The sequence below is a fragment of the Polistes canadensis genome, unplaced genomic scaffold (assembly GCF_001313835.1).
Source record: "Polistes canadensis isolate GaletaPanama2010 unplaced genomic scaffold, ASM131383v1 scaffold_214, whole genome shotgun sequence".
Taxonomy (NCBI): domain Eukaryota; kingdom Metazoa; phylum Arthropoda; class Insecta; order Hymenoptera; family Vespidae; genus Polistes; species Polistes canadensis.
In genome coordinates this window covers 61759-88939 of record NW_014569761.1, presented here as the reverse complement: position 1 = coordinate 88939, position 27181 = coordinate 61759, and the positions used below count along the sequence as shown (strand labels likewise).

The 27181-nt window shown below is 32.3% G+C and overlaps 2 protein-coding genes across 7 annotated transcripts; both read left to right on the top strand.

Annotated features, from left to right (window-relative positions):
- Window positions 1-21: 21 nt before the first annotated feature.
- On the top strand, window positions 22-2871 carry LOC106790092 (28S ribosomal protein S5, mitochondrial). Of its 3 annotated transcripts, none has more exons than XM_014754780.1 (7): window positions 22-243; window positions 933-1004; window positions 1111-1206; window positions 1289-1636; window positions 1732-1962; window positions 2081-2280; window positions 2367-2871. In XM_014754780.1, the coding sequence occupies exons 2-7, from the start codon at window positions 935-937 to the stop codon at window positions 2763-2765; spliced, it is 1344 nt and encodes a 447-aa protein (XP_014610266.1). In that variant the 5' UTR covers window positions 22-243; window positions 933-934; the 3' UTR covers window positions 2766-2871. The 3 variants fall into 3 exon arrangements, with proteins under 3 accessions (XP_014610266.1, XP_014610265.1, XP_014610267.1); XM_014754779.1 differs by having other exon boundaries at window positions 22-597; XM_014754781.1 differs by lacking the exon at window positions 22-243 and adding an exon at window positions 755-835.
- Window positions 2872-3761: 890 nt separating this feature from the next.
- Window positions 3762-26388, top strand: LOC106790086 (baculoviral IAP repeat-containing protein 6). 4 transcript variants are annotated; one of them, XM_014754762.1, is made up of 42 exons: window positions 3762-4069; window positions 4850-5169; window positions 5256-5500; window positions 5604-5940; window positions 6004-7516; window positions 7607-7745; window positions 7862-8077; window positions 8174-8597; window positions 8666-8777; window positions 8862-9012; window positions 9091-9315; window positions 9407-9661; window positions 9742-10015; window positions 10128-10283; window positions 10670-10975; window positions 11747-12043; window positions 12126-12340; window positions 12420-12576; window positions 12678-12869; window positions 12945-13159; window positions 13254-13507; window positions 13641-13822; window positions 13922-14118; window positions 14210-14345; window positions 14810-14969; window positions 15107-15470; window positions 15575-15698; window positions 15777-15941; window positions 16018-16181; window positions 16245-16479; window positions 16615-16915; window positions 16996-17171; window positions 17245-17440; window positions 17543-17770; window positions 17844-18368; window positions 18486-18756; window positions 18892-19151; window positions 19268-19550; window positions 19644-22974; window positions 23055-23243; window positions 23356-23490; window positions 25173-26388. In XM_014754762.1, exons 1-42 carry the CDS (start codon window positions 3892-3894, stop codon window positions 25458-25460), a joined length of 14091 nt encoding a protein of 4696 aa, XP_014610248.1. In that variant the 5' UTR covers window positions 3762-3891; the 3' UTR covers window positions 25461-26388. The 4 variants fall into 4 exon arrangements, with proteins under 4 accessions (XP_014610248.1, XP_014610247.1, XP_014610250.1 ...); XM_014754761.1 differs by having other exon boundaries at window positions 15572-15698; XM_014754764.1 differs by lacking the exon at window positions 10670-10975.
- The last annotated feature ends 793 nt before the right edge of the window (window positions 26389-27181 follow it).

Below are 27181 nucleotides of genomic sequence, written 5' to 3'. Positions count from 1 at the left end.
GTCGCAACTTTCCTCCTATCAGTGCATACTATGGCCGATCAAGTCACACCCAAACCCACCCCTCTGTCCTCCAATTGAACCACCGCCCTTCCATCCTTTCTTCCTTTCTTTCTTTCTTTTCTTTCTTTCTTCTGTCTGTCCTTCTTTCTTTCGAAGACGACCGTGGATCCGGGAAAGTCTCCACGAGAAACCAAACGAGACTAGAAACGTTCTGATCGCGTCCTCGATAAAATATTCCTTGACGTACGTTCCGAACTCGACGGTTGGAAACAATTTGTTACTTCTATTCTCTTTACTTTTCCTATACTCGCCGTGTGTTTCGAACTTTTTAAAGCAAAAGTAGTGTGAAACGTGAATTGTGCGTTGTTTCATCTTACAAGTTATTTCCACGAAATTAACGATCGAAAATACAAATTTGTGATAAACGTATTTAACAAAACGCGAAGGGATTTATGGTTTTTGACATTACAGCTTCTTTTGTTTCTTTTGTGAAGTGTTACGTACATCTCAAATAATGGATGTACTTATTGAAAGAACTTAAAAAAATTATTATTTTTGTTCGCAACTAATCGAATCTAAATCGACGAGAATAATTTTGTAAGAATGGAAAATACGAGTTTCTTTCTCTGTTCTTAAGATTTTATTTGTAAAAGATTTCTTCAAAATTAATCTCGACTTATATGACATTTTTTATAACTTTCAATTATTTGAACCAATGAAGAGGAAGAAAAATTTTATTCGAAAAGAACAACGTTAGAAAAATAATGTTCTGCTTAAGTAATAATTCAATTCCTGTTCCAAAAGAACTTAGATCGACATCTGTGAGATAAACTACGTATTAAGCTTATTTTCTATACTAGTAGTAGCACCATCTATGATACCTTAAATTTGTTGATACTAATTCATAACCTCTCTTTTCCACTTTATCAAAGAAATGGCATCTTGTATATTGAGATTTATTGGAACATTTAATTCTTTCAAGAATTATCATGTCGTGGAAAATGGTACTTATATTTTTCAAAATTATATAAATATTTTTTTTTCTACCTTATTGTTATTCTTTCATTATATTATCAAGTTGTTATATTTGACTTTCTTATTTTCTTTTAGGTAGCAAAATTGTCTCTTTCATGTATAATCATAACTTTTTAAAGACTCATATTCCTGTAATCAACAGCACACGGAATACATCATTTTTTAATAAACGTAAGGAATAATTTTGTCATTAAATTTTAAAACATACTTCTTCAATTAATATATTTCTTTCATACATTTAACAAATGTGTAGGTCCTGCTGAGCAGTTATGGAAAGGTGTAACTAGCGTTAGTAATGCAGGAAAACGGAGAGGTAGAGCACGTGGAGTGGCAAGAAGAAAGGATTTGAATAAGGGTCAAATTATTGGCGAGGGGAGAATACCAATACAGTTTCCTGGATTAAATGTACCAGTTATTCATGGAAAAGAGATATTAAGACAACATAAACTTCCCGAAGATCCTGAAAGACAAGAGAAGCTTATTAAATTACGTGAGTCTATGTCAGCACGGAAACGTGTTAAATTGTCTCCTTTGGAACGTGGTTGGACGAGTTATAGACCTGGAGGAATGAAAATAGGTCCTCCTGAACCAGTCGGAGATGGTACTATTTATTTTTCTTTCATTTTCACAAAATTTATATATATATATAATATATTATATATTATTTTGTGTATAATTTATAATATTATTGCATAGATACATTTGAGGGTTTTGAATCATGGGTACTGGAATGTAAGTTAGTTAGCACCATGACCCACAATCTGGGACGTAAAAGTAGAGTTAGTGCAATGGTTGTAACCGGTAATGGAAATGGATTAGCTGGATATGCTGTAGCAAAAACAAAGGAAACGAAACACGCTTTAGCTGTAGCCAAAAGAAGAGCTGGAAGTAAAGTAGTATATATAAATAGATACAACAATCATACTGGTAAAATATATTTCTATTTTAACTTTGTTACATATTATCAAGTTTAATTAAAATAATATAAATAAGTGTTAATATTCTTATATAAATAATAATTGTTACAAAACGTTTGATATTAAAGTGGTACATGATTTTTATACGCAATGTGGAAAGACTAAGATATTTGTACACAAAATGTACGAAGGTTTTGGTCTTGTATGCCATAGAGCGATAAAATGTTGTTGCGAAGCGATTGGTATAAAGGATATTTATGCTAAAGTAGAAGGTGCTATAAATTATCAGAATATCATTAGAGCATTTTTCGAGGGTCTCTTAAGACAGGTAAAATTATAACAAAGAAATTTTTTACGACACTGTACTTAATCTTTTATTATTTGATACATTATATGTTACGTAAATATTTATAGAAATCATTCCAAGAAATGGCAGATGAGAAACAGTTACATTTGGTCGAATTTAGAAAAGAAAACGATTATTTCCCTGTCGTTGTTGCCTCTCCGGCTCAAGTAAGAACATCAGAGCAAATAAATCCAAGTGAAATTTTAGATTTTAGTCAATATTTAATGGATGGTAAAGTTGTATTAAAGAGAAAGAAACCTCCTCCATTCTATACAAAACTTGATTCTTGGAACACACATCTGAAAAAAATGGAACGTATTAGAAATAAGAAAGATGTTAGAATGAGATTGTACGCAGAATATGGTGATGTTCGTAGTTTTCTTGCAGAAAAATATCCAGAAGCAAAAGCGATATTTTGGTCGAAAAAACGAGTACTAGCAGAAAAAGAAGCGAAGGAGAATCAATAACTTGAGAATATTCTTTCAAGATTGTGTGTAGAAATCTTTTTAGTTATGAATAAACTATGACTAATAACATCGATGTATTGTTTAAATAAAGAATTTACGAATAAATTATAATTTCATTTGATCTATCACATATATGTATATAAATAATAAAATTTTGTGTAAACCATCAACATTTACAGCGTTAAATTTTAATTGTTAGATTCACATTTACATAAATAATTATTATTATTTAAACATTTTGGTATATAAATTCAAAATTTAAGATATTACTCAATACCAAATTGGCATATACAATTAATATATAAAAGCAAAAATAATAAACAACGATTTTATATCGCGTGTATTATTTATTCAAATTGATATATAACATTTATCCTTAATAATTTATATAAGGGAAACGTCTCAACCAATAAAAATCTGAAAAAGTAATTAGAACATTTAATAACCAATAAGAACATTTCTTTAAGAAAAGTGTCGAGAATATAAATGCATTGCAATTGGTTGATAATTACTGACATTGTTTTCTTAGTAAAATTGATCTGTCAGATCTTTTAAAGCAATAATCGAGTAATTGGGTCATTATCAGATTGATTTAAACAATAGTATGTAACGAATAATATGATTTATTCTTACATCAATATATATTTATTTTCTTTATATATACATATATTTATACGTATATATATACGTATATATAAGTTTCCTAGAATTCAAATGTAGCGAGTTTGTATCTCATTGCGTCAAACGTTTTGTAAATAACATAGTAATTGCGTGAGTGTGTGTGATCTCATCGTTACCACTAGTTTGTTTTAGCTTCTAAATGTTACCATTTTTATTTTCATAATAATTAGTTCAATTCTTTTATATATATTCTTTTCAATGAATAGTTATCGTATGTAGTATGCCCATACATATATTTATATAGTCGAAAATTTTTTTAATCGAGAAACGGTTGTACCTGGCGATACATATCGATAGCATCTCGACCACTGAGAAACGGTAATTATCCATCCACAGAATGATTTGGTGACGTCCTATTCAAAGATGGCGGTGACGAGTAAGCCATGTTTTTTGTGATGTTCGTGCAGTAGACAAATTTTTCAGATTTGTAAATCGTATAAGCAAAATGGCTGATGATGATCCGTGGTTATTAAAAGAAGACGGATACTTGAATGTTGACGCCGAGTGTAAAAGCATAATCTATCATGCGAATTTAAATGTATTACTGATTACTACTAGCAAGGCGCAAGTATACGTATTTGATGTCAACTCTGGCGTAATTTTGCAAAGAAGTTCTCTTTCAGGTAAGCATTTCGATCTTCCGACAATTCAACATTTAACTAATAAGATAATAAAACTCTCCTTTAGCATTATATTTTATTATGTTTTTGATTTTTAAATTGTTATTCGTTTGAATTTCATGGTCAAGGTCGTATACGTGCGTTGAACAGCAGGAATGATTACAATTTTTTCCGTTAACGTTTTTTTTTTTCAGATACAATGATCGATTTATAATTGAGACAATGCATCTCTATCAATATGTTTAATATTTCTTAAAGAAATAAAATTACACCTATTTCTTTATTGTATTATAACGTGCCAATTAAATTTACATTGTGTTTGCAATCCTTCGGTTACATTTATTTGCTAATTTAATTAAATGTTATTATTATTATTATTATTACTACTACTATTATTATTTATAATATTTTTGTTACTTAGTAATAGATAATAGTGATAGCTGTGAAAAACAATTTAGATAACTGTAGATAATAACTATACTGGATAATGATTGTGCATTATATTGTTTTTTTTTTCAAGATGAAACTTAGTCATGTATTCTACTATCTTCTTTTTGTATCGTATCTAAACAACACGATAGTATGTAAAATTACTTTATAATATAATAATACTTGGCTTTAATGTTAATCTAATTTGTTTATATATTTTAGAGAAGTAATATATAATATCTCCTTAAATGATAATATTAAATATGAAATTGAAATACATAAATAATCTTATAAAATTTCCATATTATATTTAATTATCAGAATTGTTTATAAAGAGACTTTTTGTTCCTTTAGGTAAACCAAATAAGAAATTACAAGGTATATATTTAGCTGATGGCATAGACAAGGTATTATATACTGATGGAAGTGGTATTGGTGTACGTAGCGATTACAATGGTGTCCTATTGCTGGATACTATTTTACAAACTCCTGTCTCACGTAGCGAAGACGTCGTAAAATTAGAACTTCTGCTCTCTGAAGCTACATTATTACATCAAAGTTTGCGATATATGGATTTACCTGGGATTGATCATGTACAAGAAGTTTTACAAGAATTATCGACTAAACTTCTTGCTGCTCAGGTTAATCAGAAGAGAGGTATAAAAGCTCTAAAGGTATGGTTTCCTCTATTACAAATCAAATATATTATTATAACATTACTCTTAACTACTATATAAACAATTGCATATATACTTTACAGTGGAATACAATATGTTTGGAATTACCACATGGATCTTTGAAGTCGGTTTGTTCAGGAATGGCCCTAGAATTGAAAAGGCAAAACAAACATATACCAGCATTGCCCATTGCTTGGGCCATTAATGAAAGATTAAATGGCCTATTGCCTACCCTTGTCTTAGAAGGTGGTACTGCCGATAGAGCATTAATGTTTAGTGAAGCAGCGCGGCGTGATACATTTTCAAAATGGCCACATATGAATTACAAGTGAGCATAGTTATAATATAATATTTTATCTCATTTGTGTATATAAATGATGTATTCAGGTAAATCATAGAGTATATCATTATGAGTAATTAATATTTTATAGATGGGCACTTCCTGATCGGATGGCACAGGCTGGTTTTTATTATCAACCTAATGCATCAGGAGATGATAGAGCAATGTGCTTTACATGTAAAGTTTGTTTGGTTTGTTGGGAACCAACGGATGAACCATGGTCGGAGCATGAAAGGCACTCCCCTGCGTGTCCTTTTGTTAAACGAGAATATACACAGAATGTACCATTATCTGTTACACTTGCAACTGCTCCAGCACGTGAATCTAGCAATGTAGATATTATAGGAACAACAAATGTTTCTGGCTTAGTAGCTACAGCTTCATGCAATGGTCATGTTAATGTTTGGAATGTAACAAATCAGTTAAAGGTAAAATTTTAATACTTAAAATAATATGTTATTTAAACATATTGTAATTGATTATTCTTGTAGGGTGAGGTAGCATTTTACATTGCACCTTCTGATCAAGAAGTGAATAATAAAGAAACCATACAGTTTTCCGCTACAAGGAACTTGACCTCTTCATATTTAGCAAATCTTAGTTCAGATTCTGACCTACTTTCTGATTATAAATCTTTAATGTCGCATAAATTACAATTAACAGCGCTGTCAACAGTTGGAGCTCCTAATTCTTTTAAGAAAGACTCCAAAAGTGCTTGTTCAACAACATCATCCGTACAAATGGATACTTCTGATTCAAAGATTAGACCTTGTTTGGTGTGTGGTGTTACAGTGACAGTGACTAATCCTTCTCAGTTGAGAACTTTAGAAAATGTGTGGTCATCATCAACAGATCTTGCTTCGTCATCATCACTAGTACGAGCAATGAATAGTGTAAATAGTGCTGCCAGTGATACATTGGATATAATGAAAGTTGCGGGTGATAGGTATGCCCCTTCGAAGTCTCATTACTTAGTACTTTATGATTTTCATCACAAAGCAGTCTCAACACAGTCTACAAAGGAAGAAAATTCTAAAGATTCAAAAAATAAAAAGACTCTCTCTGGAACTGGAACTAGTGCTAGCTCAAATGGTGAAAGGCAAGAGAACTTGTATCCAGAGCTTTTCCTTGGTAAATTTTTATATGAAGTACCAGTTATTGAAGATGTAGATTCGGATACGGTTGTCGGATCGCATTTTGATGGTACAGTTTCAACAACTGTTCTCACCGCATCATCTTCCAATGGTATTTATCCTACACCAATAGGAATGACAGTTTCATCGACTGTAAGTCCATTTCATGCTGTTAATTTAAATACCAGTAATGGAGTAGAACAATTTGCATCAACATCTGATTTAACGGCAAACAAAAAACCTATTGATATGTTAAAAATGTCAAAGTCAGAACCAGTAGTTATAAAAACAGTTTCTATTGATGCACCGGATAATCTTAAAATTACATCTATTATACCATCTAAAGATGGAAAATACTTATATGTTGCAATGTGTCCAATATTAGAAGATACTGTTAGCGATTCTTCTCTTACTTCTATTTCTACAAAAATGGAAATTGACGAGGAGCGTACATTCTTTCCACAAAAAAGTTATATGTACTGGGATCATCATGAGACTGGAAGATTAATGAATGGTGAAATACGTAATAATGCAGACAATACAAATGTTGTTCTACTCGTTTATGCTTTGGATTTCTCAGGAAAAGTAGTCAGAGTTGCATCAGAACCTATTATTAGAAGGGAATTACCTTCTGAGCAAACTCCGATTGAACATGTGCTATTACCAATTCAAGAAAAAAATAAAGATACATTACACGGAATTAATGCTTCTACTAATTCTTCCACTAATTCTAGTGTTCAAGAACCATTTGGTCAAATAGCTCTTGTATGTAGAGATGGTGTGATCAGATTATTAAATCTAAGTACCTTAAAAACTGTCAATGAAGCTAAATTAGATAGTCGCAAATTCATCTCAGCGGCGTATTGTAACAGTATGTTTAAATTTATATTAGTAAAATCTACATAAATTCATATATGATAAATTGGTCTAAAAATAATTATAATTTAAAATTGTTGTTTAGGTTTAGAGAGATTGTGTGCATGCACTGACGATGGAGCACTTTATTTTTTTGTTACTTCAGAAGAAGAAAATTTTACAGAAGACAAAGAAGACATTGAGGATGTTAATATGGTTATAGAAGATGGTTGCACCAATGTACAGTATGTATAAAAAATATAATTAAAATTAAAAAATGGCTATTATAAAAATAAACAATATTTTAATTTTTCTAATGATATATTTATATACTACTATAGTAAAATAAAAATATTTTCAGGGATTCAATAATAGCACATAGGCCAAATTTATCATATACGGATTTACGAAGTCTTCATGAATTGACGAGGTTTGATAGACATTCACCTGCATACGGGGCTACCGTTCCACCTTGTTGGAGTGAAATAATGCAAGCACAAAGACAACGTCGTCATCCACAACACCATCAATCGGAAGATCAACATCATACACGGACGTGGCGCTTACAAAATGATACGTACGTTGTTTACTTTAGTTGGTATTTATTTTAATGCATTTGTTTTTAACGAAAAATTGTTGTCTTTTATTTTTATACTTCATATTTTTTATATAGAACCACTTGGGACGAACATGTATTCGAATTAACGTTACCGCGAAGTGCAGCTGAAAACATAGGACATATTGATGTACATTTTAATCTGCATTCGTTGTGTCAGGAATTACCAATAATACAAGTTACTTTACTCAAGCAAAATATAAGAAGAATTGGGCATAAAAAATCTCCACTCACTCCAGTGGATGAAAGAATAGATTTCAACATAAACAATGAACAAAAGGGAGAAAATCCAGTTATTACAGACGAATATCAACGTCAACATAATACCGAAATTTTATGCGGGCCAATTGATTTACATCATTGTATGGATTTATCTTGTCGATCTGGATGTGTCACTCTTACAAGTCCAAAATTATTCCATTCCAAAGCTAGAACTCTACTTGTACATATTAAAGCACTGATTGACCCTTCAAAAGATGGGGTAAGTAAATGTTTTATTAAAAATTAGTGCTCGTAATTTGTTGTTACTATTAACTCTTTTGTTTATAGGCAACAAAATCAAAAAGTAATTCATCAGATAGCAAGCCCCCTACTTCCAAAAAATTAAGAATAATAGAAGTACGACCATTAGTTCCTGGTAATACTGTTGAATGTTATATAGGTAAGAATTTTAATTAATTTTAATTACATATGCAAAATATTTATACTGCATTTATTATTCTTATTTCTATAATTTTTGTTCAAGGATGTGATTGGATTCATGAAATATCAATAACTGTGAGATCAGTATATCCTACGAGCATACCAAATGCAAAAGCACAAAGATGTGCTATGCTAGAATCTAAATTATTTTTCGACAGATTATTAAACATCGCCTGTTTGCAGACGTCAGATAAGTATGTATAACAGTGGATGAAAGCTAAAAAAGAGCTGCTATAACATAAAGTATTATACGTAAATATATATTGTTATAGATCCACTGTTACACAGTCTATTGCATTAGATATTCTTATATGGATAGCATCAATAAGATTAATCAGGTTACGTGGCGTTCAAAATAATGCTGAAATAAAAGCATTTCAATTAGAAACTATACGTTGTGTTCAAGAACATTTACCAAATTTATTAAAAACCTGTCTTCTCCACGCTGGTAGAAGTATAGCACATAAATGTGTCAAATTAATTATTTTGTGTAGCGGGTAAGTAACTTTGTGTAAATTGTTTGTATAATGTTGATTTTTTAAAATCATCATTAATATAATTTTCTTTTCTATTTTTTTTCCTTAACAGAGGTTTTTACAACTTGGAAGATCCACCATCTCAATCTTTTGACGAAGCTACACTTTCAGTTTTGGTAACTTTGCTACCATCGATTGTAGAAGTTCAATGGGCTGGATCATTGAGATGGCTTCAATTATTAATTACGCGATTTTTACCATTAGATAGGAATCACAATGTAGCTCAGCAATGTGCCACACTAGTGCAGCACATTGCTGCTGAAATGTCAAATAGAGTAAATCCTTATCATTTATTACTCGCGACAAGGTATTAATCATACATACACACATATTGCTGTTGAAATAGATATTATTTTAATCAATATTGTAATATCTTTTACATTTTAGATTCGGCTTATACAATACTCCGTTTGAAACAGAACTTTTTGATCTTGATCCACCAGTACCATCCAAATGCAGTTCAATGTCTACAACATATGCGTCTGTGGTAACTGGCGATCAAACAAATTCAGCTACTCCATCTTCAAATGCTACATATTCTCAGGACGCTATTGATTTAAGGGACCTACTTACACTGCCTGCACATCCAGCTAGTGAACTTATCGTACCTAGCAAACTAAAGGCTCTTTGTAATGATCACAATATGAAAGGTCTTCTTGAGGTAATATATTTGTTTGAATTACTCTTATTTCTTACTTGTACACATTTCTGTATGGTATAATGATCCTTGAAAATGTAATATTAATTATTTTTGTTTTATTAATTTATTTCAGGTAGAACCTCTTCATTTTACTTGTCACGCCGCTTCAGATGGTACCAAGATGGAGAAAATTGGTCCTGGAGTCTATACAATGAATATTGGAACTACTCTTTATGAAAGCAATGCAGCGAATAACAATGGTGTACTCGACATCATTCATCGTGCTTATGTAAGTTTTTCTTTTTATATAGTTGATAAACATTTAGTCATTAACAAAATTCGCACATCTTATGTATCACACAACTTAACATGAAATTACTTAACTGTCACATTGGTAAGAAAATACGCATTGATAAAGTGACAGGTTATGAGTGGTTAAACAAACAATACAGCATTTTTTTTTCTTTTTTATTCTTTTTTATTTTTATTTTTTTTTTTTTAAATGAATAAAAAATGTCGTAAAAATCTAAATGTCACGAATAAGAGGTTTTCATTAGTTGTCTACAACAATAATAGAGTTTATTGCTATCCCTGACCATTATGTACAGTAAATTTTTTTAAGTGTTTTGTAAATGGGAAAATCGTTATCTAGATAGAAATCATTGTACATTGTAGAGCTTGGATGGTGGATCGCTAGGACCAGATGTTCAGACTAAACCAACATCTACGTTATGCGATTTGCGTAGAGTGTATACAGGAAGAGTCTTAAAGAAGCCAATTCCACAACTATTACTCACATCTGATGAACAATCAGACTGTGATGAAGCTAACGATACATCTGGTGATAACCAGACTTGGCATAGCACGCAAAGTGATATACCTAATTCACATGTATTAAATTCTACCATATCAAAAGAAAAGTCTTCTGTTCAAAGTATCAATTCTGCTGTAAACAAAGTTGAAGACAGCAATTCTAAAAAGGTAGATTGCATAGATGAAAATTTGCATTTTCTTACTTTTATTCTTGAGTTAAATAATGAATCATTTTTTATTCTATCATTTTTATTGCTTTTTTAAAATGCTGTTTATAATTCAAATTTTTAACTACTGAATGTATTAAAAAGTGACAATTTTAGACGAAATAACGCAAGGTGCATGAGTTATCTGTAATGTCTGTTTCATATATTATCTGATATCTTTTATGTATATATCATTTTCTCCTTTTTACACGCAACATCTTAAATACCATTGTGTACACAGTGGCTTATTCTATAATCATCAATGTAGTAAATCTAAGCTCTATTAAGTACCTTCAGATCGTTGGGTTAGCATATGGTAATTAAATAATGATCTGTCCATTATAGGAAAATGAATAATTTAATGAAATAACTTATTTCCTTGTTTATGTATATGTATATAACTGTTCATAAAAAGTATTTGAGGCTATATTGTTACTAAAGATTTATACTAGTATTCTTATACTGGTGGAATAATGTGTGAAGAAGAAGTGGGATTACATTATACAATTATATGTACATAAAATATTTTTGAAATTGTTGATATAAATATTAAATTACGTATAAAACATAATTTATATTTTTTAGGCTCTATTTAATCTCATTTATTTGAATAATTTTAATGTAAAATTATAAATATAATGAATTATTAATATAATTATATTAACATTGATTTAAAGATAATTTGACAAAATAATTAAATGTAATTAAATATAGAAATATTTAAATATTTTAGCGAGAAGATATTACATTTCCATGGGGAAGATTATTAAGCTGGCCACCTCAACAGGCATTAGTGGTTGACAGAATGCATTCTGGAGCTCGTCGATTTGTGGTCCTAGACTTTGGATCTCCTGTACTACTTACTGATCTTCTGATTCCTTCCTGTTGCGACTTGGTGTCATTGTCTATAGATATATGGACAAAGAGCGAAGAAAGTGATGGCACTCGTCTGATTGTTTCCACAGATATCGAAAGTAAACCATTAGTTATTTGTGATCTTCAACCACCACCAGTGTGCAGATATCTTAAGGTACAATAAATTTGAAATATTTTGGATGTCTCTTTCTTTAGCTTATTATACAATTTATTAAAAATCTTCTGTTTATGTTTAGATTACAACAATTGGTCGTTATGGTATGCCTACAACAGCATGTAAGATTCCATTAGGGATGTTTTACGGGCATATGGTTGTTCTACCAGGGGAAGATTATTCCGAATTAAATAATTCTCTTCCAGTTCACGATGATACATCAGATACTTCTTTACAAAATACTATCGATACCCAATGCAATATTTTATCAGCACTTGCAGAAGATGTACAGTGCAGGTATACTTTAAATATCTTTATAAAAATATTTCATATTAATGAGTTTTTATAATTCAATTTTTATTTATTTATTTTTTAGATTTAGCTTAGCCACAGAGAGATTAAAAAGTTTATTGGATCCATTGTTGTGTTCAGAAATTCCTAATGTGATGCACATGCAACATTATTTGTGTTGTACTAAAACGCCTAATGAAAATAAAGAGCAGCCATCTGCAAAAATTCTTTCGACGTATCAGGTTATTATTATATTATTATATCGAGAGATTATTATTATTATTTTATATATTTTTTATAAAATGATTACTAATATATACGTATTGATATTTATATCCTATAGGAATGTCTAATGTTTCAACGTCAATTGAATATCGTTCATGCAGTAAGGCGGCGACTTGAATCATGGAGAGGCTCTTCAAACATGGTAGCTTTATCTTTCGTAGATGCACCTACCGATAAATTGCGTGTTCTTGGAGAAACATTACTCGATATTCTTCTATACACTGTATATGAAATTGGACCTGTTCCTAGCGTATGTAATTTTATTTTTTAAAAACGATGAACTTTGTCAAACAATTTAATTATCTATTCCTTTGTTATTGTTTAGATACCAATGTCTTTGTGCGAAGTTTTTACACCATTTACCTGTGAGGAATTTTTCCATTCAATTTGCGTTGTTACGCCAGCACCACGTTTACAACTTCATGCGGCAACACTTCTTGCTCGTATGGCAGGTCATCAACCTTGGTGGGGAAATTTTTTGTCTAATACTTTAATCAAACTTTATTCATCTACATCTACTCAAATTTTTCCTCAAGATAGGTAAGGTATAAACTGGTCATTAGTTATTGAAATATAATTATATTTATAGATTCATAATATAAAACTGTGATACGAAATATTTGATCTTTTTCAGAGTATTTATTTTATTAACGTTTCTTGGACGTAAATCTTTAATTGCTGGAGGTAATAAATCCTCAGTAATAGATGCAATGGTTCGTACATTAGGCATATTATTGGCTCCATTGTCAATTACTGAGATACTAAATCCTATTCAACTGGATACAACCCTTATTGGTTGGGTTCTCCTATTTCTGTCTGTATGCTTAGATACAACAGCGACTCCGCCGTCCTGTTCTGACGATAATCAGGAGAAAAATAAAGAACAAGGTATATTCTCACAATTGTTAAAATATAAAACTGTATACGTATTTACTTTATATAGTATACAGTATATTACTTTAGATAGTTTCAACTTAATAAAAGTGATTGCACTCCTGACTTTTTTATTTCATTTAAATAGGTACTTTTTCTCGTTGGGAGTTTATTCAAGGAGAGTCCGCAATGCAAAGGAACTATGTAAATGCCACTCGTTCGTCATCTTCTCGTAGTTATCGTAAAAAATTGCAAAAACGTCTTATGCATCGTAAACAACAACTTCAAGAAATGGAACAAGCAAAAAAAGCTTTCCACGCATTTTCACAAGTATGTATATATATATATATGTATATTTTCTTCTGTATATATGGACGCATAAAGTGTATAGTTCTATAAATTTAAATTAATATCTTGTTGCACGTATAGGCTTGGACACCACTTTCTCCTCAGCCTGCTACCATATATAGTAAAATGGAAGCAACATTAAAATCTCAGGAGAGATTTTTCAAAAAAACATTGAAACAACACTCTACTAAACATCTCAAAGATGTTCTTAGTATGAGAAAAAACGAATTGCAACACGTTCCTCGTAGTTCACGAAGTCAATCGCAACCTAGTACAAGGTATGTTATTTTATTTTACTTTGCACAAAGTAAATACTAAAGGATGCTAAAATACGGGTTTTTGATCTATTTTATATTAAATTAATTGCAGTAAAGGAGAGGCGGATTTGGAAATCGAATATATGACCAATCTACCTTATCAAAGTGTTTTACCAGTGGCTCGTGGTCTTGTAGCTCTTATTTTACATAATTCTTCTAATGTGGACATGTTCCTGTTAGCATGTAAGGTAAAGTGAAAGCTTTTTATTATTAAAATTTCTTGTTTCTATTTTTGACTTATAGTATTATAGTATGCAGCAATATAAATTATATACAATTTATATTTAATATATAAAACACACAATCGTAAAAAAATTAATAAGAAACTTCTTATATTAAATTTCAAATTAGTTTTTAAATAATCTTCGATTTTTGTATTACTGCTTAATATTGTACTGTCTCTGTCATTTGAGCATTAAAGCATTTAATTAGTATTTTCATCAAATACTAGAACAGCAGGTTAAGAATTTATTAGGATACAACATGATTAAGTTTATGTTTGTGTGTATAATCTCTCGGTTCATAATATTTTATTAAATCTTATTAAATTTTGACTTGCTTGTTCAATGTATTGCACATGTCAATTACACAATCATTAATGAGCTTTTCCGTTATATGCTTTATAATTAAATTTATGAATTGTCGCACCTAGGTAGTCGCTAGGCTAGTGGTATCCACACGTCCTGCAATTAGTTTGTGCGAACTTATGACCGAAGAACAGCTCTTAAAGTTAGTCAGATTGGCAACGGGTGCATCCGATGCTGCCTGGTCATCACATGCTGTTTCGTGTCTTCTACAGGATTTATTAGAAGGTATAAATATATCGCTTATTTCCATATTTTGGCTGCGTTAAATAATTATTAATATTTGTAATTTTTCTTGTTAATTTATTTCAAAATTTCTTTTTCATTTGTTATATTCATATTCGTATTTAAAATGTATTTTATAGGAGGACGATTATACCCAAGACCCTGCTCTACTCACGAGGGAAGTCCGGCTGAAGATAATTTTGAATCTGTAGATGAAACTCGAACAACAGAGGAAGATTCAGTAGGTCCACCTGGAACTAGTAACTCTACAGTTACTTTAGGTAACGATGAAGGATTTGCTGAAGGTGATGGAGATGAGGATGTTCAAGATAGTATTGTGGTAACAACAGCTTCAGCACCAAAATCTAATGGTTTTCTGCCTTCGCTTTTGGAATCGGATGATAGTGAACTTGAAGATTTCTTAGATGATATATTCGAACGTGGAAAAAATATGTTAAAAAAAGGCAGTACAGTTTCTAAAATATTAACTTCAGCCAGTTCAGGGTACTTTATAATATTCTATCTTTTCTTTTTTATTTTTATTCTCGTCATATATTTATGAGTTTTATTTTAATTTATATAATATATTAATATTGTATTTTTAGCAGTATTTCATTGGCTATGGATGAAAGATTGGAATATGGTGTTGAGATGGGAGTAGAAATTTCTTTAAGAATATTGTCTACTCTTGGCATGTACAATTTACCTCATAGCATAAATTCAACGATACATGTACGTTTATTAATTCTTTTATATATTAAGAAATATTTATTATATGTATATTTTAATGTAATATTTCCTCTGAGACAGGTTCCAACAGAAACAAATCGTTTCTGTCAACAAACTTCAACGCGTACAGATTCTTCTTGGACAGATAGAGGACAAGAAGTTTGGAATTTATCTGATTCTACTCCATCTAGTTTATCTATGCTAACTAGATGCTTTGATAGAATTTTCACAGATTTATACCTACAGGTTAGTTACGAGTATTATCGACAAATATACTCTTATCTTTTTTCTATATGATATTAATAATTAATTTTTTAAACAGAATTCAAGAACAAATTTGGAACTTGTACTTCAGTTATGGTTAACATTGAACTTAGATGCTGCTCCTGAACAATCCAATTCAACCACTCGATTTGATCCATTTTTAACACCTGTAATTCCATTAAGCTCTGCAGCTATTTCAAGTCTCGTATCGGCACTTTCTTGGTAAGTAATTATTTTCTAACTTCTAATAATAAAATACTATATACAAATTTATATACTTTACAGGCATCCAGATGTTTCTTTACGTGCATGGTGTCTTGCTTTACAATGTTTTACCTTAGCAAGTAATCAGCCATTACAAACGAATTGTTCAGAACATGCGAATAATAGACCACTGGCCGAGTTTTACGGTGGTATGGCTAGCTGTATCGTCAAAGAACGTAATATAGGACCTATGCTTCTTAGATTATTATCTGGTAGTGGATTAAATGTAAATACTATGGACAAACAATATATTATGGTAGGTTTTTAGTTGCGGCAAATGAATCATTTGTTACAATTATATAAGAATAAAAACGAAGAGAATTTATATATTAATATATATTTTTTTTCTACACGTTAATTTATGTAATTATTCTTTTTATTAATTTAATAGGCCGGTCCTACAGTATGCCAGGCTCTTCAAGATTTTCTTGTTAGATTAGAAATGAGATGTGATGTAATAACACCTGGCAGTACTTTGGGTAACGTCTTGAAAGACCTTCTGCTATGGATAGTTTATCAACTTGTACAACCGGGCGGTGCTCTTGTTTGCAGAAGAGGCCCTTTAGATGCCCAGTGCAAGCTTATAACCTCGCTTGTTAATCTTAACTTCGATAATACTGATTTAGGAACAGCAATGAGTATATCTGAGTGTGTTGGCATGTTGGTTTCAACATACGTTAGAAGTTCTGGAGGTATTATATTTTATATAATATAATATATATATTTAACATTATACATTATTAAATACTAATAATTATTTAATTTAATTTAGTTGGAGCTCAATGCGGTGGAGCTGTTGATTTGGCTAATCAATCAAGCGGGTTCGGAGGTCTATTTGCTTGTGTACTTGGTGGTGATGCTAAACAAGGTCGTCCAGCATCTTGGGATACTTTAGTCGTTGCACTCATTAAATTAGTGTGTCGATTCATTCAAACGCCACTTCCAAATGTATGTAATTTCTTTCAAATAAGTTAACTTCTTTAAGCATACTCGTACATGTGTGAATTTTTAATAAATTTAGGCTCGATCAGTTCGACCAGATGGTTCATCGGACATGGATTCTGAAATAACTACAAATCTACGGAATAATAGTAATGATCCACAGGTTGAAGTGAATATTTCGCAAACAGATGAAAGTAAAGCTGCTGAACAAACTTCAATTCGTCTTCAACAATCCACGAATAATAAACCTCGGGTACCTTGCGTCGCAGATACTGGTAATTATACATTTTTTTATTTGTATATTGACAAATGTTATTATATTAATGGATTTTATAGATTTATATTGATACAAATAATCTTTATTTTTTTTTTTGTAGTGTTGCAACACGAGCCTACCATGATGCGATTGTTGGGAGCTCTCGGTTATAGTAGTGGTTCTTCTCTAGTTATGCTTTTAGGAGAAAATGCTGGAACAGGAGCAGCTACAGAGCTTGGGGATCCGGCTTCGATATTAGATGCGACTTTTCAACTTTTGACTATTCTTATGAGAAAAGCTAGTAATCCATCTTTTGTCCTTGATCCTCTCTATAGATATTTATCATCATGTAAGTTTTTATATGATATATCTCATGTATGATTAATTTTAGAACAACGTGATCATTTTTTAATTTATTACAGCATGTCCACAAACCGAATTGGATCGTCAGTTTGGTGTTATGCAATTGTCAGAACCACTTTTTTGGTATATTATAAAAGTTTTAGATAATGAAACGTCACTATCGTTATTTACTAGGATGGGTGGTGTAAAAGTACTTTGTGAAAATCTAGTAAAATCGAGTATGAGTAATAATAACAGCTCATCGTCTCCTGGTGTAATTGCGCTAGTAATGGAGCATTTGTCAAATGCAGCAAATGTGACACCTGCGTCTTCTTCAAGTAGCAAGAAAGCTGTTAATACATTAGAATCTTATGAGGATGGTTTATTGAATTTTGCACCATTGGGAACAATACCTTGGCTGAATCCAACTGTACAACCAGCCGATGTTCTTATACAAAGTGTTGCACCTCATAGACGAGCAAGAACAGCCACCTGGTCATATCATTTCTATCCAGACGAAGCATGGCATGATCTTACTATTACTTTACCTTGTGCCATACTTCTAAGAAAAGTGGAACTTCAACCGCATCTTACATCATTAGCAAGTAAGTTGCCAATTAATAATATTAAGAGACACAAGGCTATATAGATTATTGTTATTTATATATATGATGATGATGATTATTATTAAATAATGTTATATTAAAATTTATTTTAAATAGCATGTCCGTCGGCCGTGGCTCTTGAAATTTCAAGAGAAAGCAACAGCCCTTTGATACCTGTTTGTCCTCCAATGCCTACAGCAGGCTTAACATTCATACGCCTGACTTTGTCACAACCAGAAGTAGCAACTGCTGTTCTTATAAGATTATACAAACCACGTGATTCTACTAATATTAATTTAAGTCAAATAAAGCTATTAGGCACAACAGCATTCGGTGAAATTAAAACGAATCATGATTCCGTGGATGAAGAACAACTTACAAAAACAAGGTAAATATTTTTAACCTTGCCACATAATAAAGCTTTTTTAACGTACGTTAATATTTGGATGCATTACGATCTATCATGACTATAAAAAAAAAAAGGAAAAATAAAACTAAATAAACATTTTGTAATACTCTCTAGCTTGGGATGGTTGCGATTGTTACATCAGTGTTTATCCGTAAGCACTCCAAACAGTGAACTGGTGGCTGAAGTACTTAATTCTGCAGCTTCGGTTCAAGGTCTTGTCGAGGCATGTTGCAATCTTCTATTACTCCCAGCACCATCTTTATTTACTCCCGACTTGGAAAGGGTTCTATTACAGCTAGGCTTACACTCTCGAGAGCTTGGACTTCGTCTTATTAATCTTTTACTCAACAACAGGTCTACTCCTTTCTATCAAGGTACTTTTTAATGGGTTGGATATATTCTTTAGTTTTCACGATCAAAATACTTGTGTATTTCAATATATAATTAAAATAATTACGCTATACTAAACGTTCACTCTAAAAATCTACAGGCACTGCAGCAACACAAGAAACATCAGCTATTCAGTTAGTCGTTGAATTACTTCAACAACTTTGTTCTATCCAAGATTCCAGTACTGAAGCTCGCATGTCAGCAGTCCTCTCTTGGCTTCAGACAACTGCTAGAGTATCTCATTCATATACTAGCTGTAATCCTAATCCTAGTACTTCACCAACAGTATACATCCATTGTGTATCATCAATAATTTGGAAGGCACATCAGCAACAAAATCTTAATTATGATTTGCAAGCTCTTTTAACTGATGATCTTTTTAAGTAAGTCAATATACTTATAAAATTTGTTTTATATTATTAAACTAAAATAATATTATAAAAGTATTAAATTATAACGTTACATATATTTTGTAGTGCTTTATATAAATGGACCTTAACACTTGGAACTAATTCAGCTTTGAAACAATCAATTGATTCTACTCTTTGCGCGTTCTGTTACGTGAGACCATCTTTATTTCCATTACTTTTACAAAGAGTACGAATACTGATTCCAAATTTGGCAACAGATCATTCTGCATCTATATCCGATGATCGTAAAGAAAGTAAGAGAAGAACGGATAGTAGAAACAGTGAAATTGATACTGAAGAATGGTATTGCCGATTCGTACTACCAGAATATAAACGCTTGGATTTAACAGAGGGACAATTATTGACTGTAGCTGCAACTGCACGATCACCACCTGGTATTCAACAATTAATCGATTCTGGATTACCTGCATTACTCACTACATCAATTATCGATTTCTGTAATTCGGAGAAATCAAAGCAATCCCAAAATAAGACATTAATGGAACAAAGTTATCAGAATAATTCTTCAGGAAATTCAAGCATAACGGATAATGATAAAACTACAGAAACTTCTTGTTCTTCGAATAATCATGCAGGTGGTGGTTTGAGCATGACGGATCCAGAAAGTATAGCGATGGTGTTAGAGTTCTTAACGCTCGTTTGTTCAGAAGGTAGAATGCGCGATTGGCTTGGAACGGAAGGTCGTGGATTTTGGTTGCCTTTATTATCTCTTCTCAGTAATCGTCCTATTGAAAATCCATCTGTGTCTTCTATGAGATGTTCCAAAACGAATGTTTCTTATGCATCTTTGGAAAGTGCTATGATCAAATTCCTTTCAAGATGTTGTTGGTGTCATCGTGCAAATCAAAAGTTACTTGCTGAACTTCTTATGGATGTTATCTCACAACAACGAACAACGTCCAATTTACGTTACCTACACGGTATTTCTGGCTTTACAAGAAGATTAATTTTGCAATTACTTTTGGAGGGTGAAAAAGTATTGGTATCTGTATCTTCTGAGGCGCCTATGAAAGCTTCCAATAATGCGGCAAATCAAAATACGCCATCGATGCCTCCACATCCAGCTTATCCTCTTGGACATTATCATCAATTGCTTTATATGTCTACGCAATCAACGGTAGCAGATATACTTCAACAAGTATCCGGCACTTGGCTTTTATTATTACTACCAAACACTTATAAAGGAAATGAAGCTAGCACAAGTGGAGCTAATCGTTTTCAAAAATTATGGGAATCAGGAATGGCATTAGTGGTTGATACTCTAAGCGTAGCTGCAGGAAATACAGCAAAAGATAAAAGAGCAAAAGAAGCATCCAACAGATCACAAGCTCGTGGACCTGTAATACGAAAGTCACGTTTAACTACTGACTCTGCAACAACTACAACAACTAAACCAACAAATAATACTGCTCAGACTAATTCGACGAATACCGCAAATCAACAGTATTTGATACATTCGTCACGTCCGAATACACCTCTTCCACCACAATTAACTATTGCTCAGCTTCTTGCAATCGCTGAAGATAGTGGAATATCCGAGCCTTGTTTACATCTAATATTAAAGCAACGTAACAAAGATTCAAAAGAAGATGTAACAAAACAAAGTGACAGCGAGTTATTAAATTATAGGAGTATAGAAAGTTCTTTGGATATATTTAGTACAGGTGGTGGTTTGGCAGTATTAGCTTGTCATCTTCCATTGGTCTATCCAGATCCTGGTAGGCCTTTACCATTTACAGAAAAATCACCATCTCCAGAAGAAACTGATGCAGATTGGGTTAAATTTCCACCTTCGGATGAGATTTATGCTGATTTGGAAGAAGATACAACTACATGTTCGCCAAGAACAGTATCTCCAGCTCCTTACGTACCACCACATTCTCTCGCTGCATTTGGTTTATTTTTAAGATTACCAGGATATGCAGAAGTATTGTTGAGAGATCGAAAAAGAGCGCAGTGTCTATTACGACTTGCTTTAGGTGTTTCGGACGACGGTGAAGGTGGTGATGTCTTAACGTCACCGCTAGCTGCTTCCTTACCCACTTTACCATTCCAAGTCTTAAAACAATTACTTGATGCTACGCCTCCGACCACGGATGATGGCTTACTTTTAAGAAGAACTACAATCGACGTAGGAGCTATGCTTCTTTTGTTAAATTGTTTGGCCATATTCACTCATCAAACTGGCCATAATGATGGTTTGGAACAAAAATTAGGCCAAACAGGAGGTCGTAGCGATGATAATTCGCATTTGTATTGGGCTAAGGGTACTGGATTTGGTACGGGTTCGACTCAACAGTCATGGAATGTGGAACAAGCTTTGTTAAGACAAAGATCTGAAGAAGAACACGTTACTGTTCTGGTTCAAGTTTTAGCAAGTTATATTGGTTCTGGAAGTCAACCTCAAAGAGAATTACCAGCAACATTCCCGGATCTATTGGCACGATCTTGTTTACTTCCAGCGTTGTCTTCGTATCTACGAAATGATTCCGTTTTAGATGTGGCAAGACACATTCCCCTATATCGTGCAGTTTTACAACTTTTAAGAGCTATGGCTTTATCCACTCAATTAGCTCCTCTTTTGTTACCAAGAGCTTCAAGATTGGGCGAACAATCTATCGTATCTTTATTATCTAATATGAGAGTTTGCGTAGATACCTATGTGCACAAAATTAATCGAACAAGAGGTAACAAATCCAAAGGCGTACCCAAATATCCCGATGATACGGAACAAGACGAGGGTTTGGCTACTTTAATTCCAGATATTCAGGAAAGTGCCATTATAGTGCAAAATGCTACAGCAAGATTAGCGAGTATCGGTGATGATTTACCTGGACCAAGTCCCACGGCTCCGGAATTACCATTGCGTTCAGTTGAACAACGTTATTTAGAAGTTATGAAAAACTTACGATTCGATACGTATGAAATGATAACAGAAAACACAGATGGGGGTGGATATAAATTTGCTGTATCTTATCATTTTGAATCTAATATGAGAGCGTCAGGCGAAAGAAGTCATCCAACAAGGATGAAGCGTTTAGCCCAAGAAGCTGTCACTTTATCTACTGCATTACCTCTTTCATATAGTAGCAGTGTTTTTGTTAGATGTGACGCCGATAGATTGGATGTTATGAAGGTGCTTATAACGGGACCGGCGGAGACACCCTATGCCAATGGATGTTTCGAATTTGATGTCTATTTTCCTCCCGATTATCCAAATAGTCCTATGCTAATAAATCTAGAAACAACTGGTCGCCATACTGTGCGCTTTAATCCTAATTTATATAACGATGGTAAAGTGTGCCTCAGTGTGCTTAATACATGGCATGGACGACCAGAAGAAAAATGGAATGCACACACAAGTAGCTTTCTTCAGGTAATTGTTTCTATCAATCGTAATTCTTAATGAAATCAATTGTAACGTTTGTTGCTTAAATTTAATTTTCTTATACTCAGGTTTTAGTATCTATACAGTCGCTTATTCTGGTATCCGAACCTTATTTTAACGAGCCTGGGTATGAAAGATCACGAGGTACATCGAATGGAGCCCAATCTAGTCAAGAGTATAATGCGAATATTTGCCAAGCTACAGCTAAGTGGGCAATGCTCGATCAAATTCGCAATCCATGCCCTTGCTTCAAAGAGGTACGAACTTATTACGTTATCTTATTTTTCGTATGTTTTTATTTAAATATAAATTATATTATATTGAAATAATTTTGAATCTAATATTTATTCCCCTATTAATATATCAAAGGTTATACACACTCATTTTTGGATAAAAAGACACGAAATCGTAGCGCAACTAGAAGGTTGGATAAGGGATATGGAATTACGTGGATCGGATCGTCGATTTGGTCCTGCTATTTCCTTAAATGCTTTGGCCTTAAGGGTAAGTTGTTCATATTATATTTTGTATATATTGATTCTCTGGAGTTCAAATATTTTCCATGACTATAACACAAATTAATGTAGAATGTAACAACAAACAAAATATCAACCTGTACATATATCTTTATATATATAAATCTCGTGTTACGTTGTTTGTCCGTGATGAACTCCTAAACTACCGAACCGATTTTAATCAAATTTTGCACACTGTGTGCAGTTTGATCTAACTTGATATATTGGATAGTTTTTATCTCAATTTAAAGTCGCAATATTTTTGTATTGCAAATTATTTGTTGATTATATGACAAAGAGTTATAATTATCTGTTAGTTCCATAAGATTCTAATAGATAGCGGTGTAAGGTAATTTATCGTCTGGATTGAGTAAGTATCCAATAGATGGCTGTAGCTAAGGTATAGGTTAAATTATGGGTGCGTTCCACTAAGCGCTCACAACGATCAAAATGCTCCTTTAGGGTGCGTTCCACTAAGCGCTCACAACGATCAAAATGCTCCTTTAGTCGTTCCACATAACGACCGCGGTCGTTGTGGTCGCGGCGAAAACGTCACTCATGACGTCATTACTAACGCTCACGCGAAGCCCACAACGACCCATCTGAAAACGTGGGTCGTAGTGAGCGTTGAGAAAATTAGCGGTTTTTTCGAAACTGACAACAATAAAAATGGCGACCGTGAAACTGACATGAAGGATTACAGATTAAATCTTAACCTCTTTAATCTTTTACTTTCTTTTCACTACCTCGCCATTTGTATTATTACCTCCACGCTCAAAACGCACCATAGTCCATTCCACTTGAATTTACGACAGTAACGCTCGTAGGTAAGTGGAACGGGAGAAACTGTGGTCGTGAGCGTGATCGTTGTGAGCGCTTAGTGGAACGCACCCTATATTGTAGTAAACTATTCAATACAATGAAATTATTATTGTTTTCTCAATTTTTGGTACTTTATTGTTTCATTTATAAAACCTTTTAATTAAATTAAATACGTGTAAATATTATTTGCTTGATTCTCATTTTATTAATTCAATTTTATTTTAAAATTTTAAATTTATTATTTTAAGTAAAATGCCACCAAAAAAATCTAATCTAAGAATCTAATAAAAGAAATCGCAATAAGAAGAAGAGGTCAAAGAATCAGGACAGCAAAGAGTCTTGCACAAGGATCTCAAGAACAGCGGGACGAACGTTTGCAACAGAATAATACGAGAATAAAAGCGTGGCGTAAACAACATATAGCTATAGCACGAAAACAAGAACGACAGAGACAGCGGATCAGGCGCTCATTAACACGTGCATGCATCATCTGTTCGTCTTGCGTTCTATCTAAAACTCTACATTTTATATTGATTTGTGCTTAATATTACCTTTACGAAAATTGTTATCAATCGTTTTCAAATTTTGATTTTAAGTTCAAATCTCAATCCCGTGGATTTTTATACCGGCTATAACGTTTTCGTCTTTATTCATAAATAATAATTTCACTGTATTGAATAGTTTACTATAATATGAATTAACGTATACTTTAGCCACAGCAACGCGTGGCCGGGTCTGCTAGTGTGTATATATATATATATATATATATATATATATATAAATAAAAATTAACAATGAATGAAAAATACATTATAGAATATTAAAGATATTTATTTATTTTTTTTACAGAGGCATTATAGATTATTAAGAGAAGAGTTGAACAAACTGCCAACACCGGAAGGTTTAGAAGATTTGATCGAACCGCTTCCTTCTCCGGGCTCACCTATTGAATTATCTGGGACTCCGGGTACACCCAGTACACCACCTTCGTCAGTAGGTCCTGCTACCACACTGACTACATCAATAAGTAATACTACTATCGTCCCCATTAGCAACACCAGTGCCAGCAACCATGTACATCATGATATCGATACGGATGTTGAAATGGAGAAGATGGTTTCAAAAGTGTGTGAATAGCTAAAGGATGTTAATAGACATTGTTGGACATTTTGAAAAGTCTATTGTTTGTGTTATGGTGAACAAATAACTTGACTGATCGAAATTGCGAAGATGTCTTGCTAAGTGAATTCGATTACTGGCAAATTCATTGACAGTCGACAGTGATTTTACTTTGAGAGGTAATAAATAAATATCTTTTTGCGATTGTGAACAGATGACGATGGCTAAAAAAAATGATGACGATGAAAGGAAATTAGTGTTTGAAATAGGATTAAAAAAGAAAAAAAAAATGATAAAAAAAAAAGATAAAAAAAAAGAAAAAACCGTAGAAAGATGGGATGGATACAGAACGAGGGAAAGAGAATATGGGAATGAACAAAATTGTATGAGAGAGCAACGGAGAGAAAGCGAGTGTGCGTGCGCGGGAGAGAAAGAGAGAGAGAGAGAGAGAGAGAGAAAAGAGAGAGAGAAAAGAGAGAGAGAAAAGAGAGAGAGAAAAGAGAGAGAGCATAAACGAGAGTATGTTTGTAGTTGCTTGCATACAAAAAAGCGTAAAGAGAAAATGTAATGATCGAAAATTGTGTGCGAGTGTAATACAAAAAAAAAACTCTTGTGTGTAGTAGATACTTTTTATGGCTGCTGCTATATTATATGTACTATGCATTCTACTACTTCATACTATTTGTAAGTACCAGCTCTTACTCAAATATTTATTATACATGTTCCTCGTTTATGTAGCCGATATCCCTGCGTGCAATGCGATCGAAATGATGAAATAATAACATTTAGTTAAAGCAAAAAAACAAGACGACTTAGATAAAACTGGTTTAAAGTATTGAAAGATAATCTTCGCGCTTCGAGGAACGATCTGTAATACAATGAGTCATACTACGGAGTAAAAAAAAATTTGACATCTTCTAAATAAAGACCACCATTTGTAACCGTATTAGCTACTTAAACACACAATAATTTCGTATGAAAATTGACACCATATAAAAGAATAAAAAAAAAAATTACTTTGTTTCGAGTTGGTCTCTAATTCGTCTCTACCTACAAGCTTTATTTTATTGTTGTTACTATTAAACACGAATATATATATTTATATATATATGCATACATATGTATATGCATATGTGTACAGATACAATTGCATCGCGAATTTAACGTTGAGAACGATTAATTACATTTGTATTGTGAGTAGAAACGATGTAAGAGACACGATATGAAATGTAGTTGGAATTTATGTGTGCCTGACAGAACATTCTCATATCGAGGTTATATAATTTTATTGTATTCGTTCTTTTTTTTTGCCCATTTTGTTTTATTTCTTGGTTTCTTTTTTATTTTTTTTTTTTTTATTATTTACTTTCTCTAAAATAGAAATTAGTTTGATGCGTGTTATTTGAGAGTTTTCGAAAATTTAACAAATATTTCCTTTATGAATTTAACAGTAACAATTATAACAGCATTTTATCACGCGTTCGCGTTTTTAAAAATAATTATAGCGTGTAAAAAGAAATGAATTTTTTTGAGAATGTACTTTTTTACATAATGTGTTTTTTTTTCCATTAAAATATATCTTCAATATTAATATGCAGTTAGGGAGACACTTCGGTCGTACTTATTTATTACGCCATTTTGTCTTCTATTAAAACAAATTACTTGGAATCCGACTTGTTTGTAATATATTGCATTTGATATACATACACACTCAACACATACAATACGTATATTATATA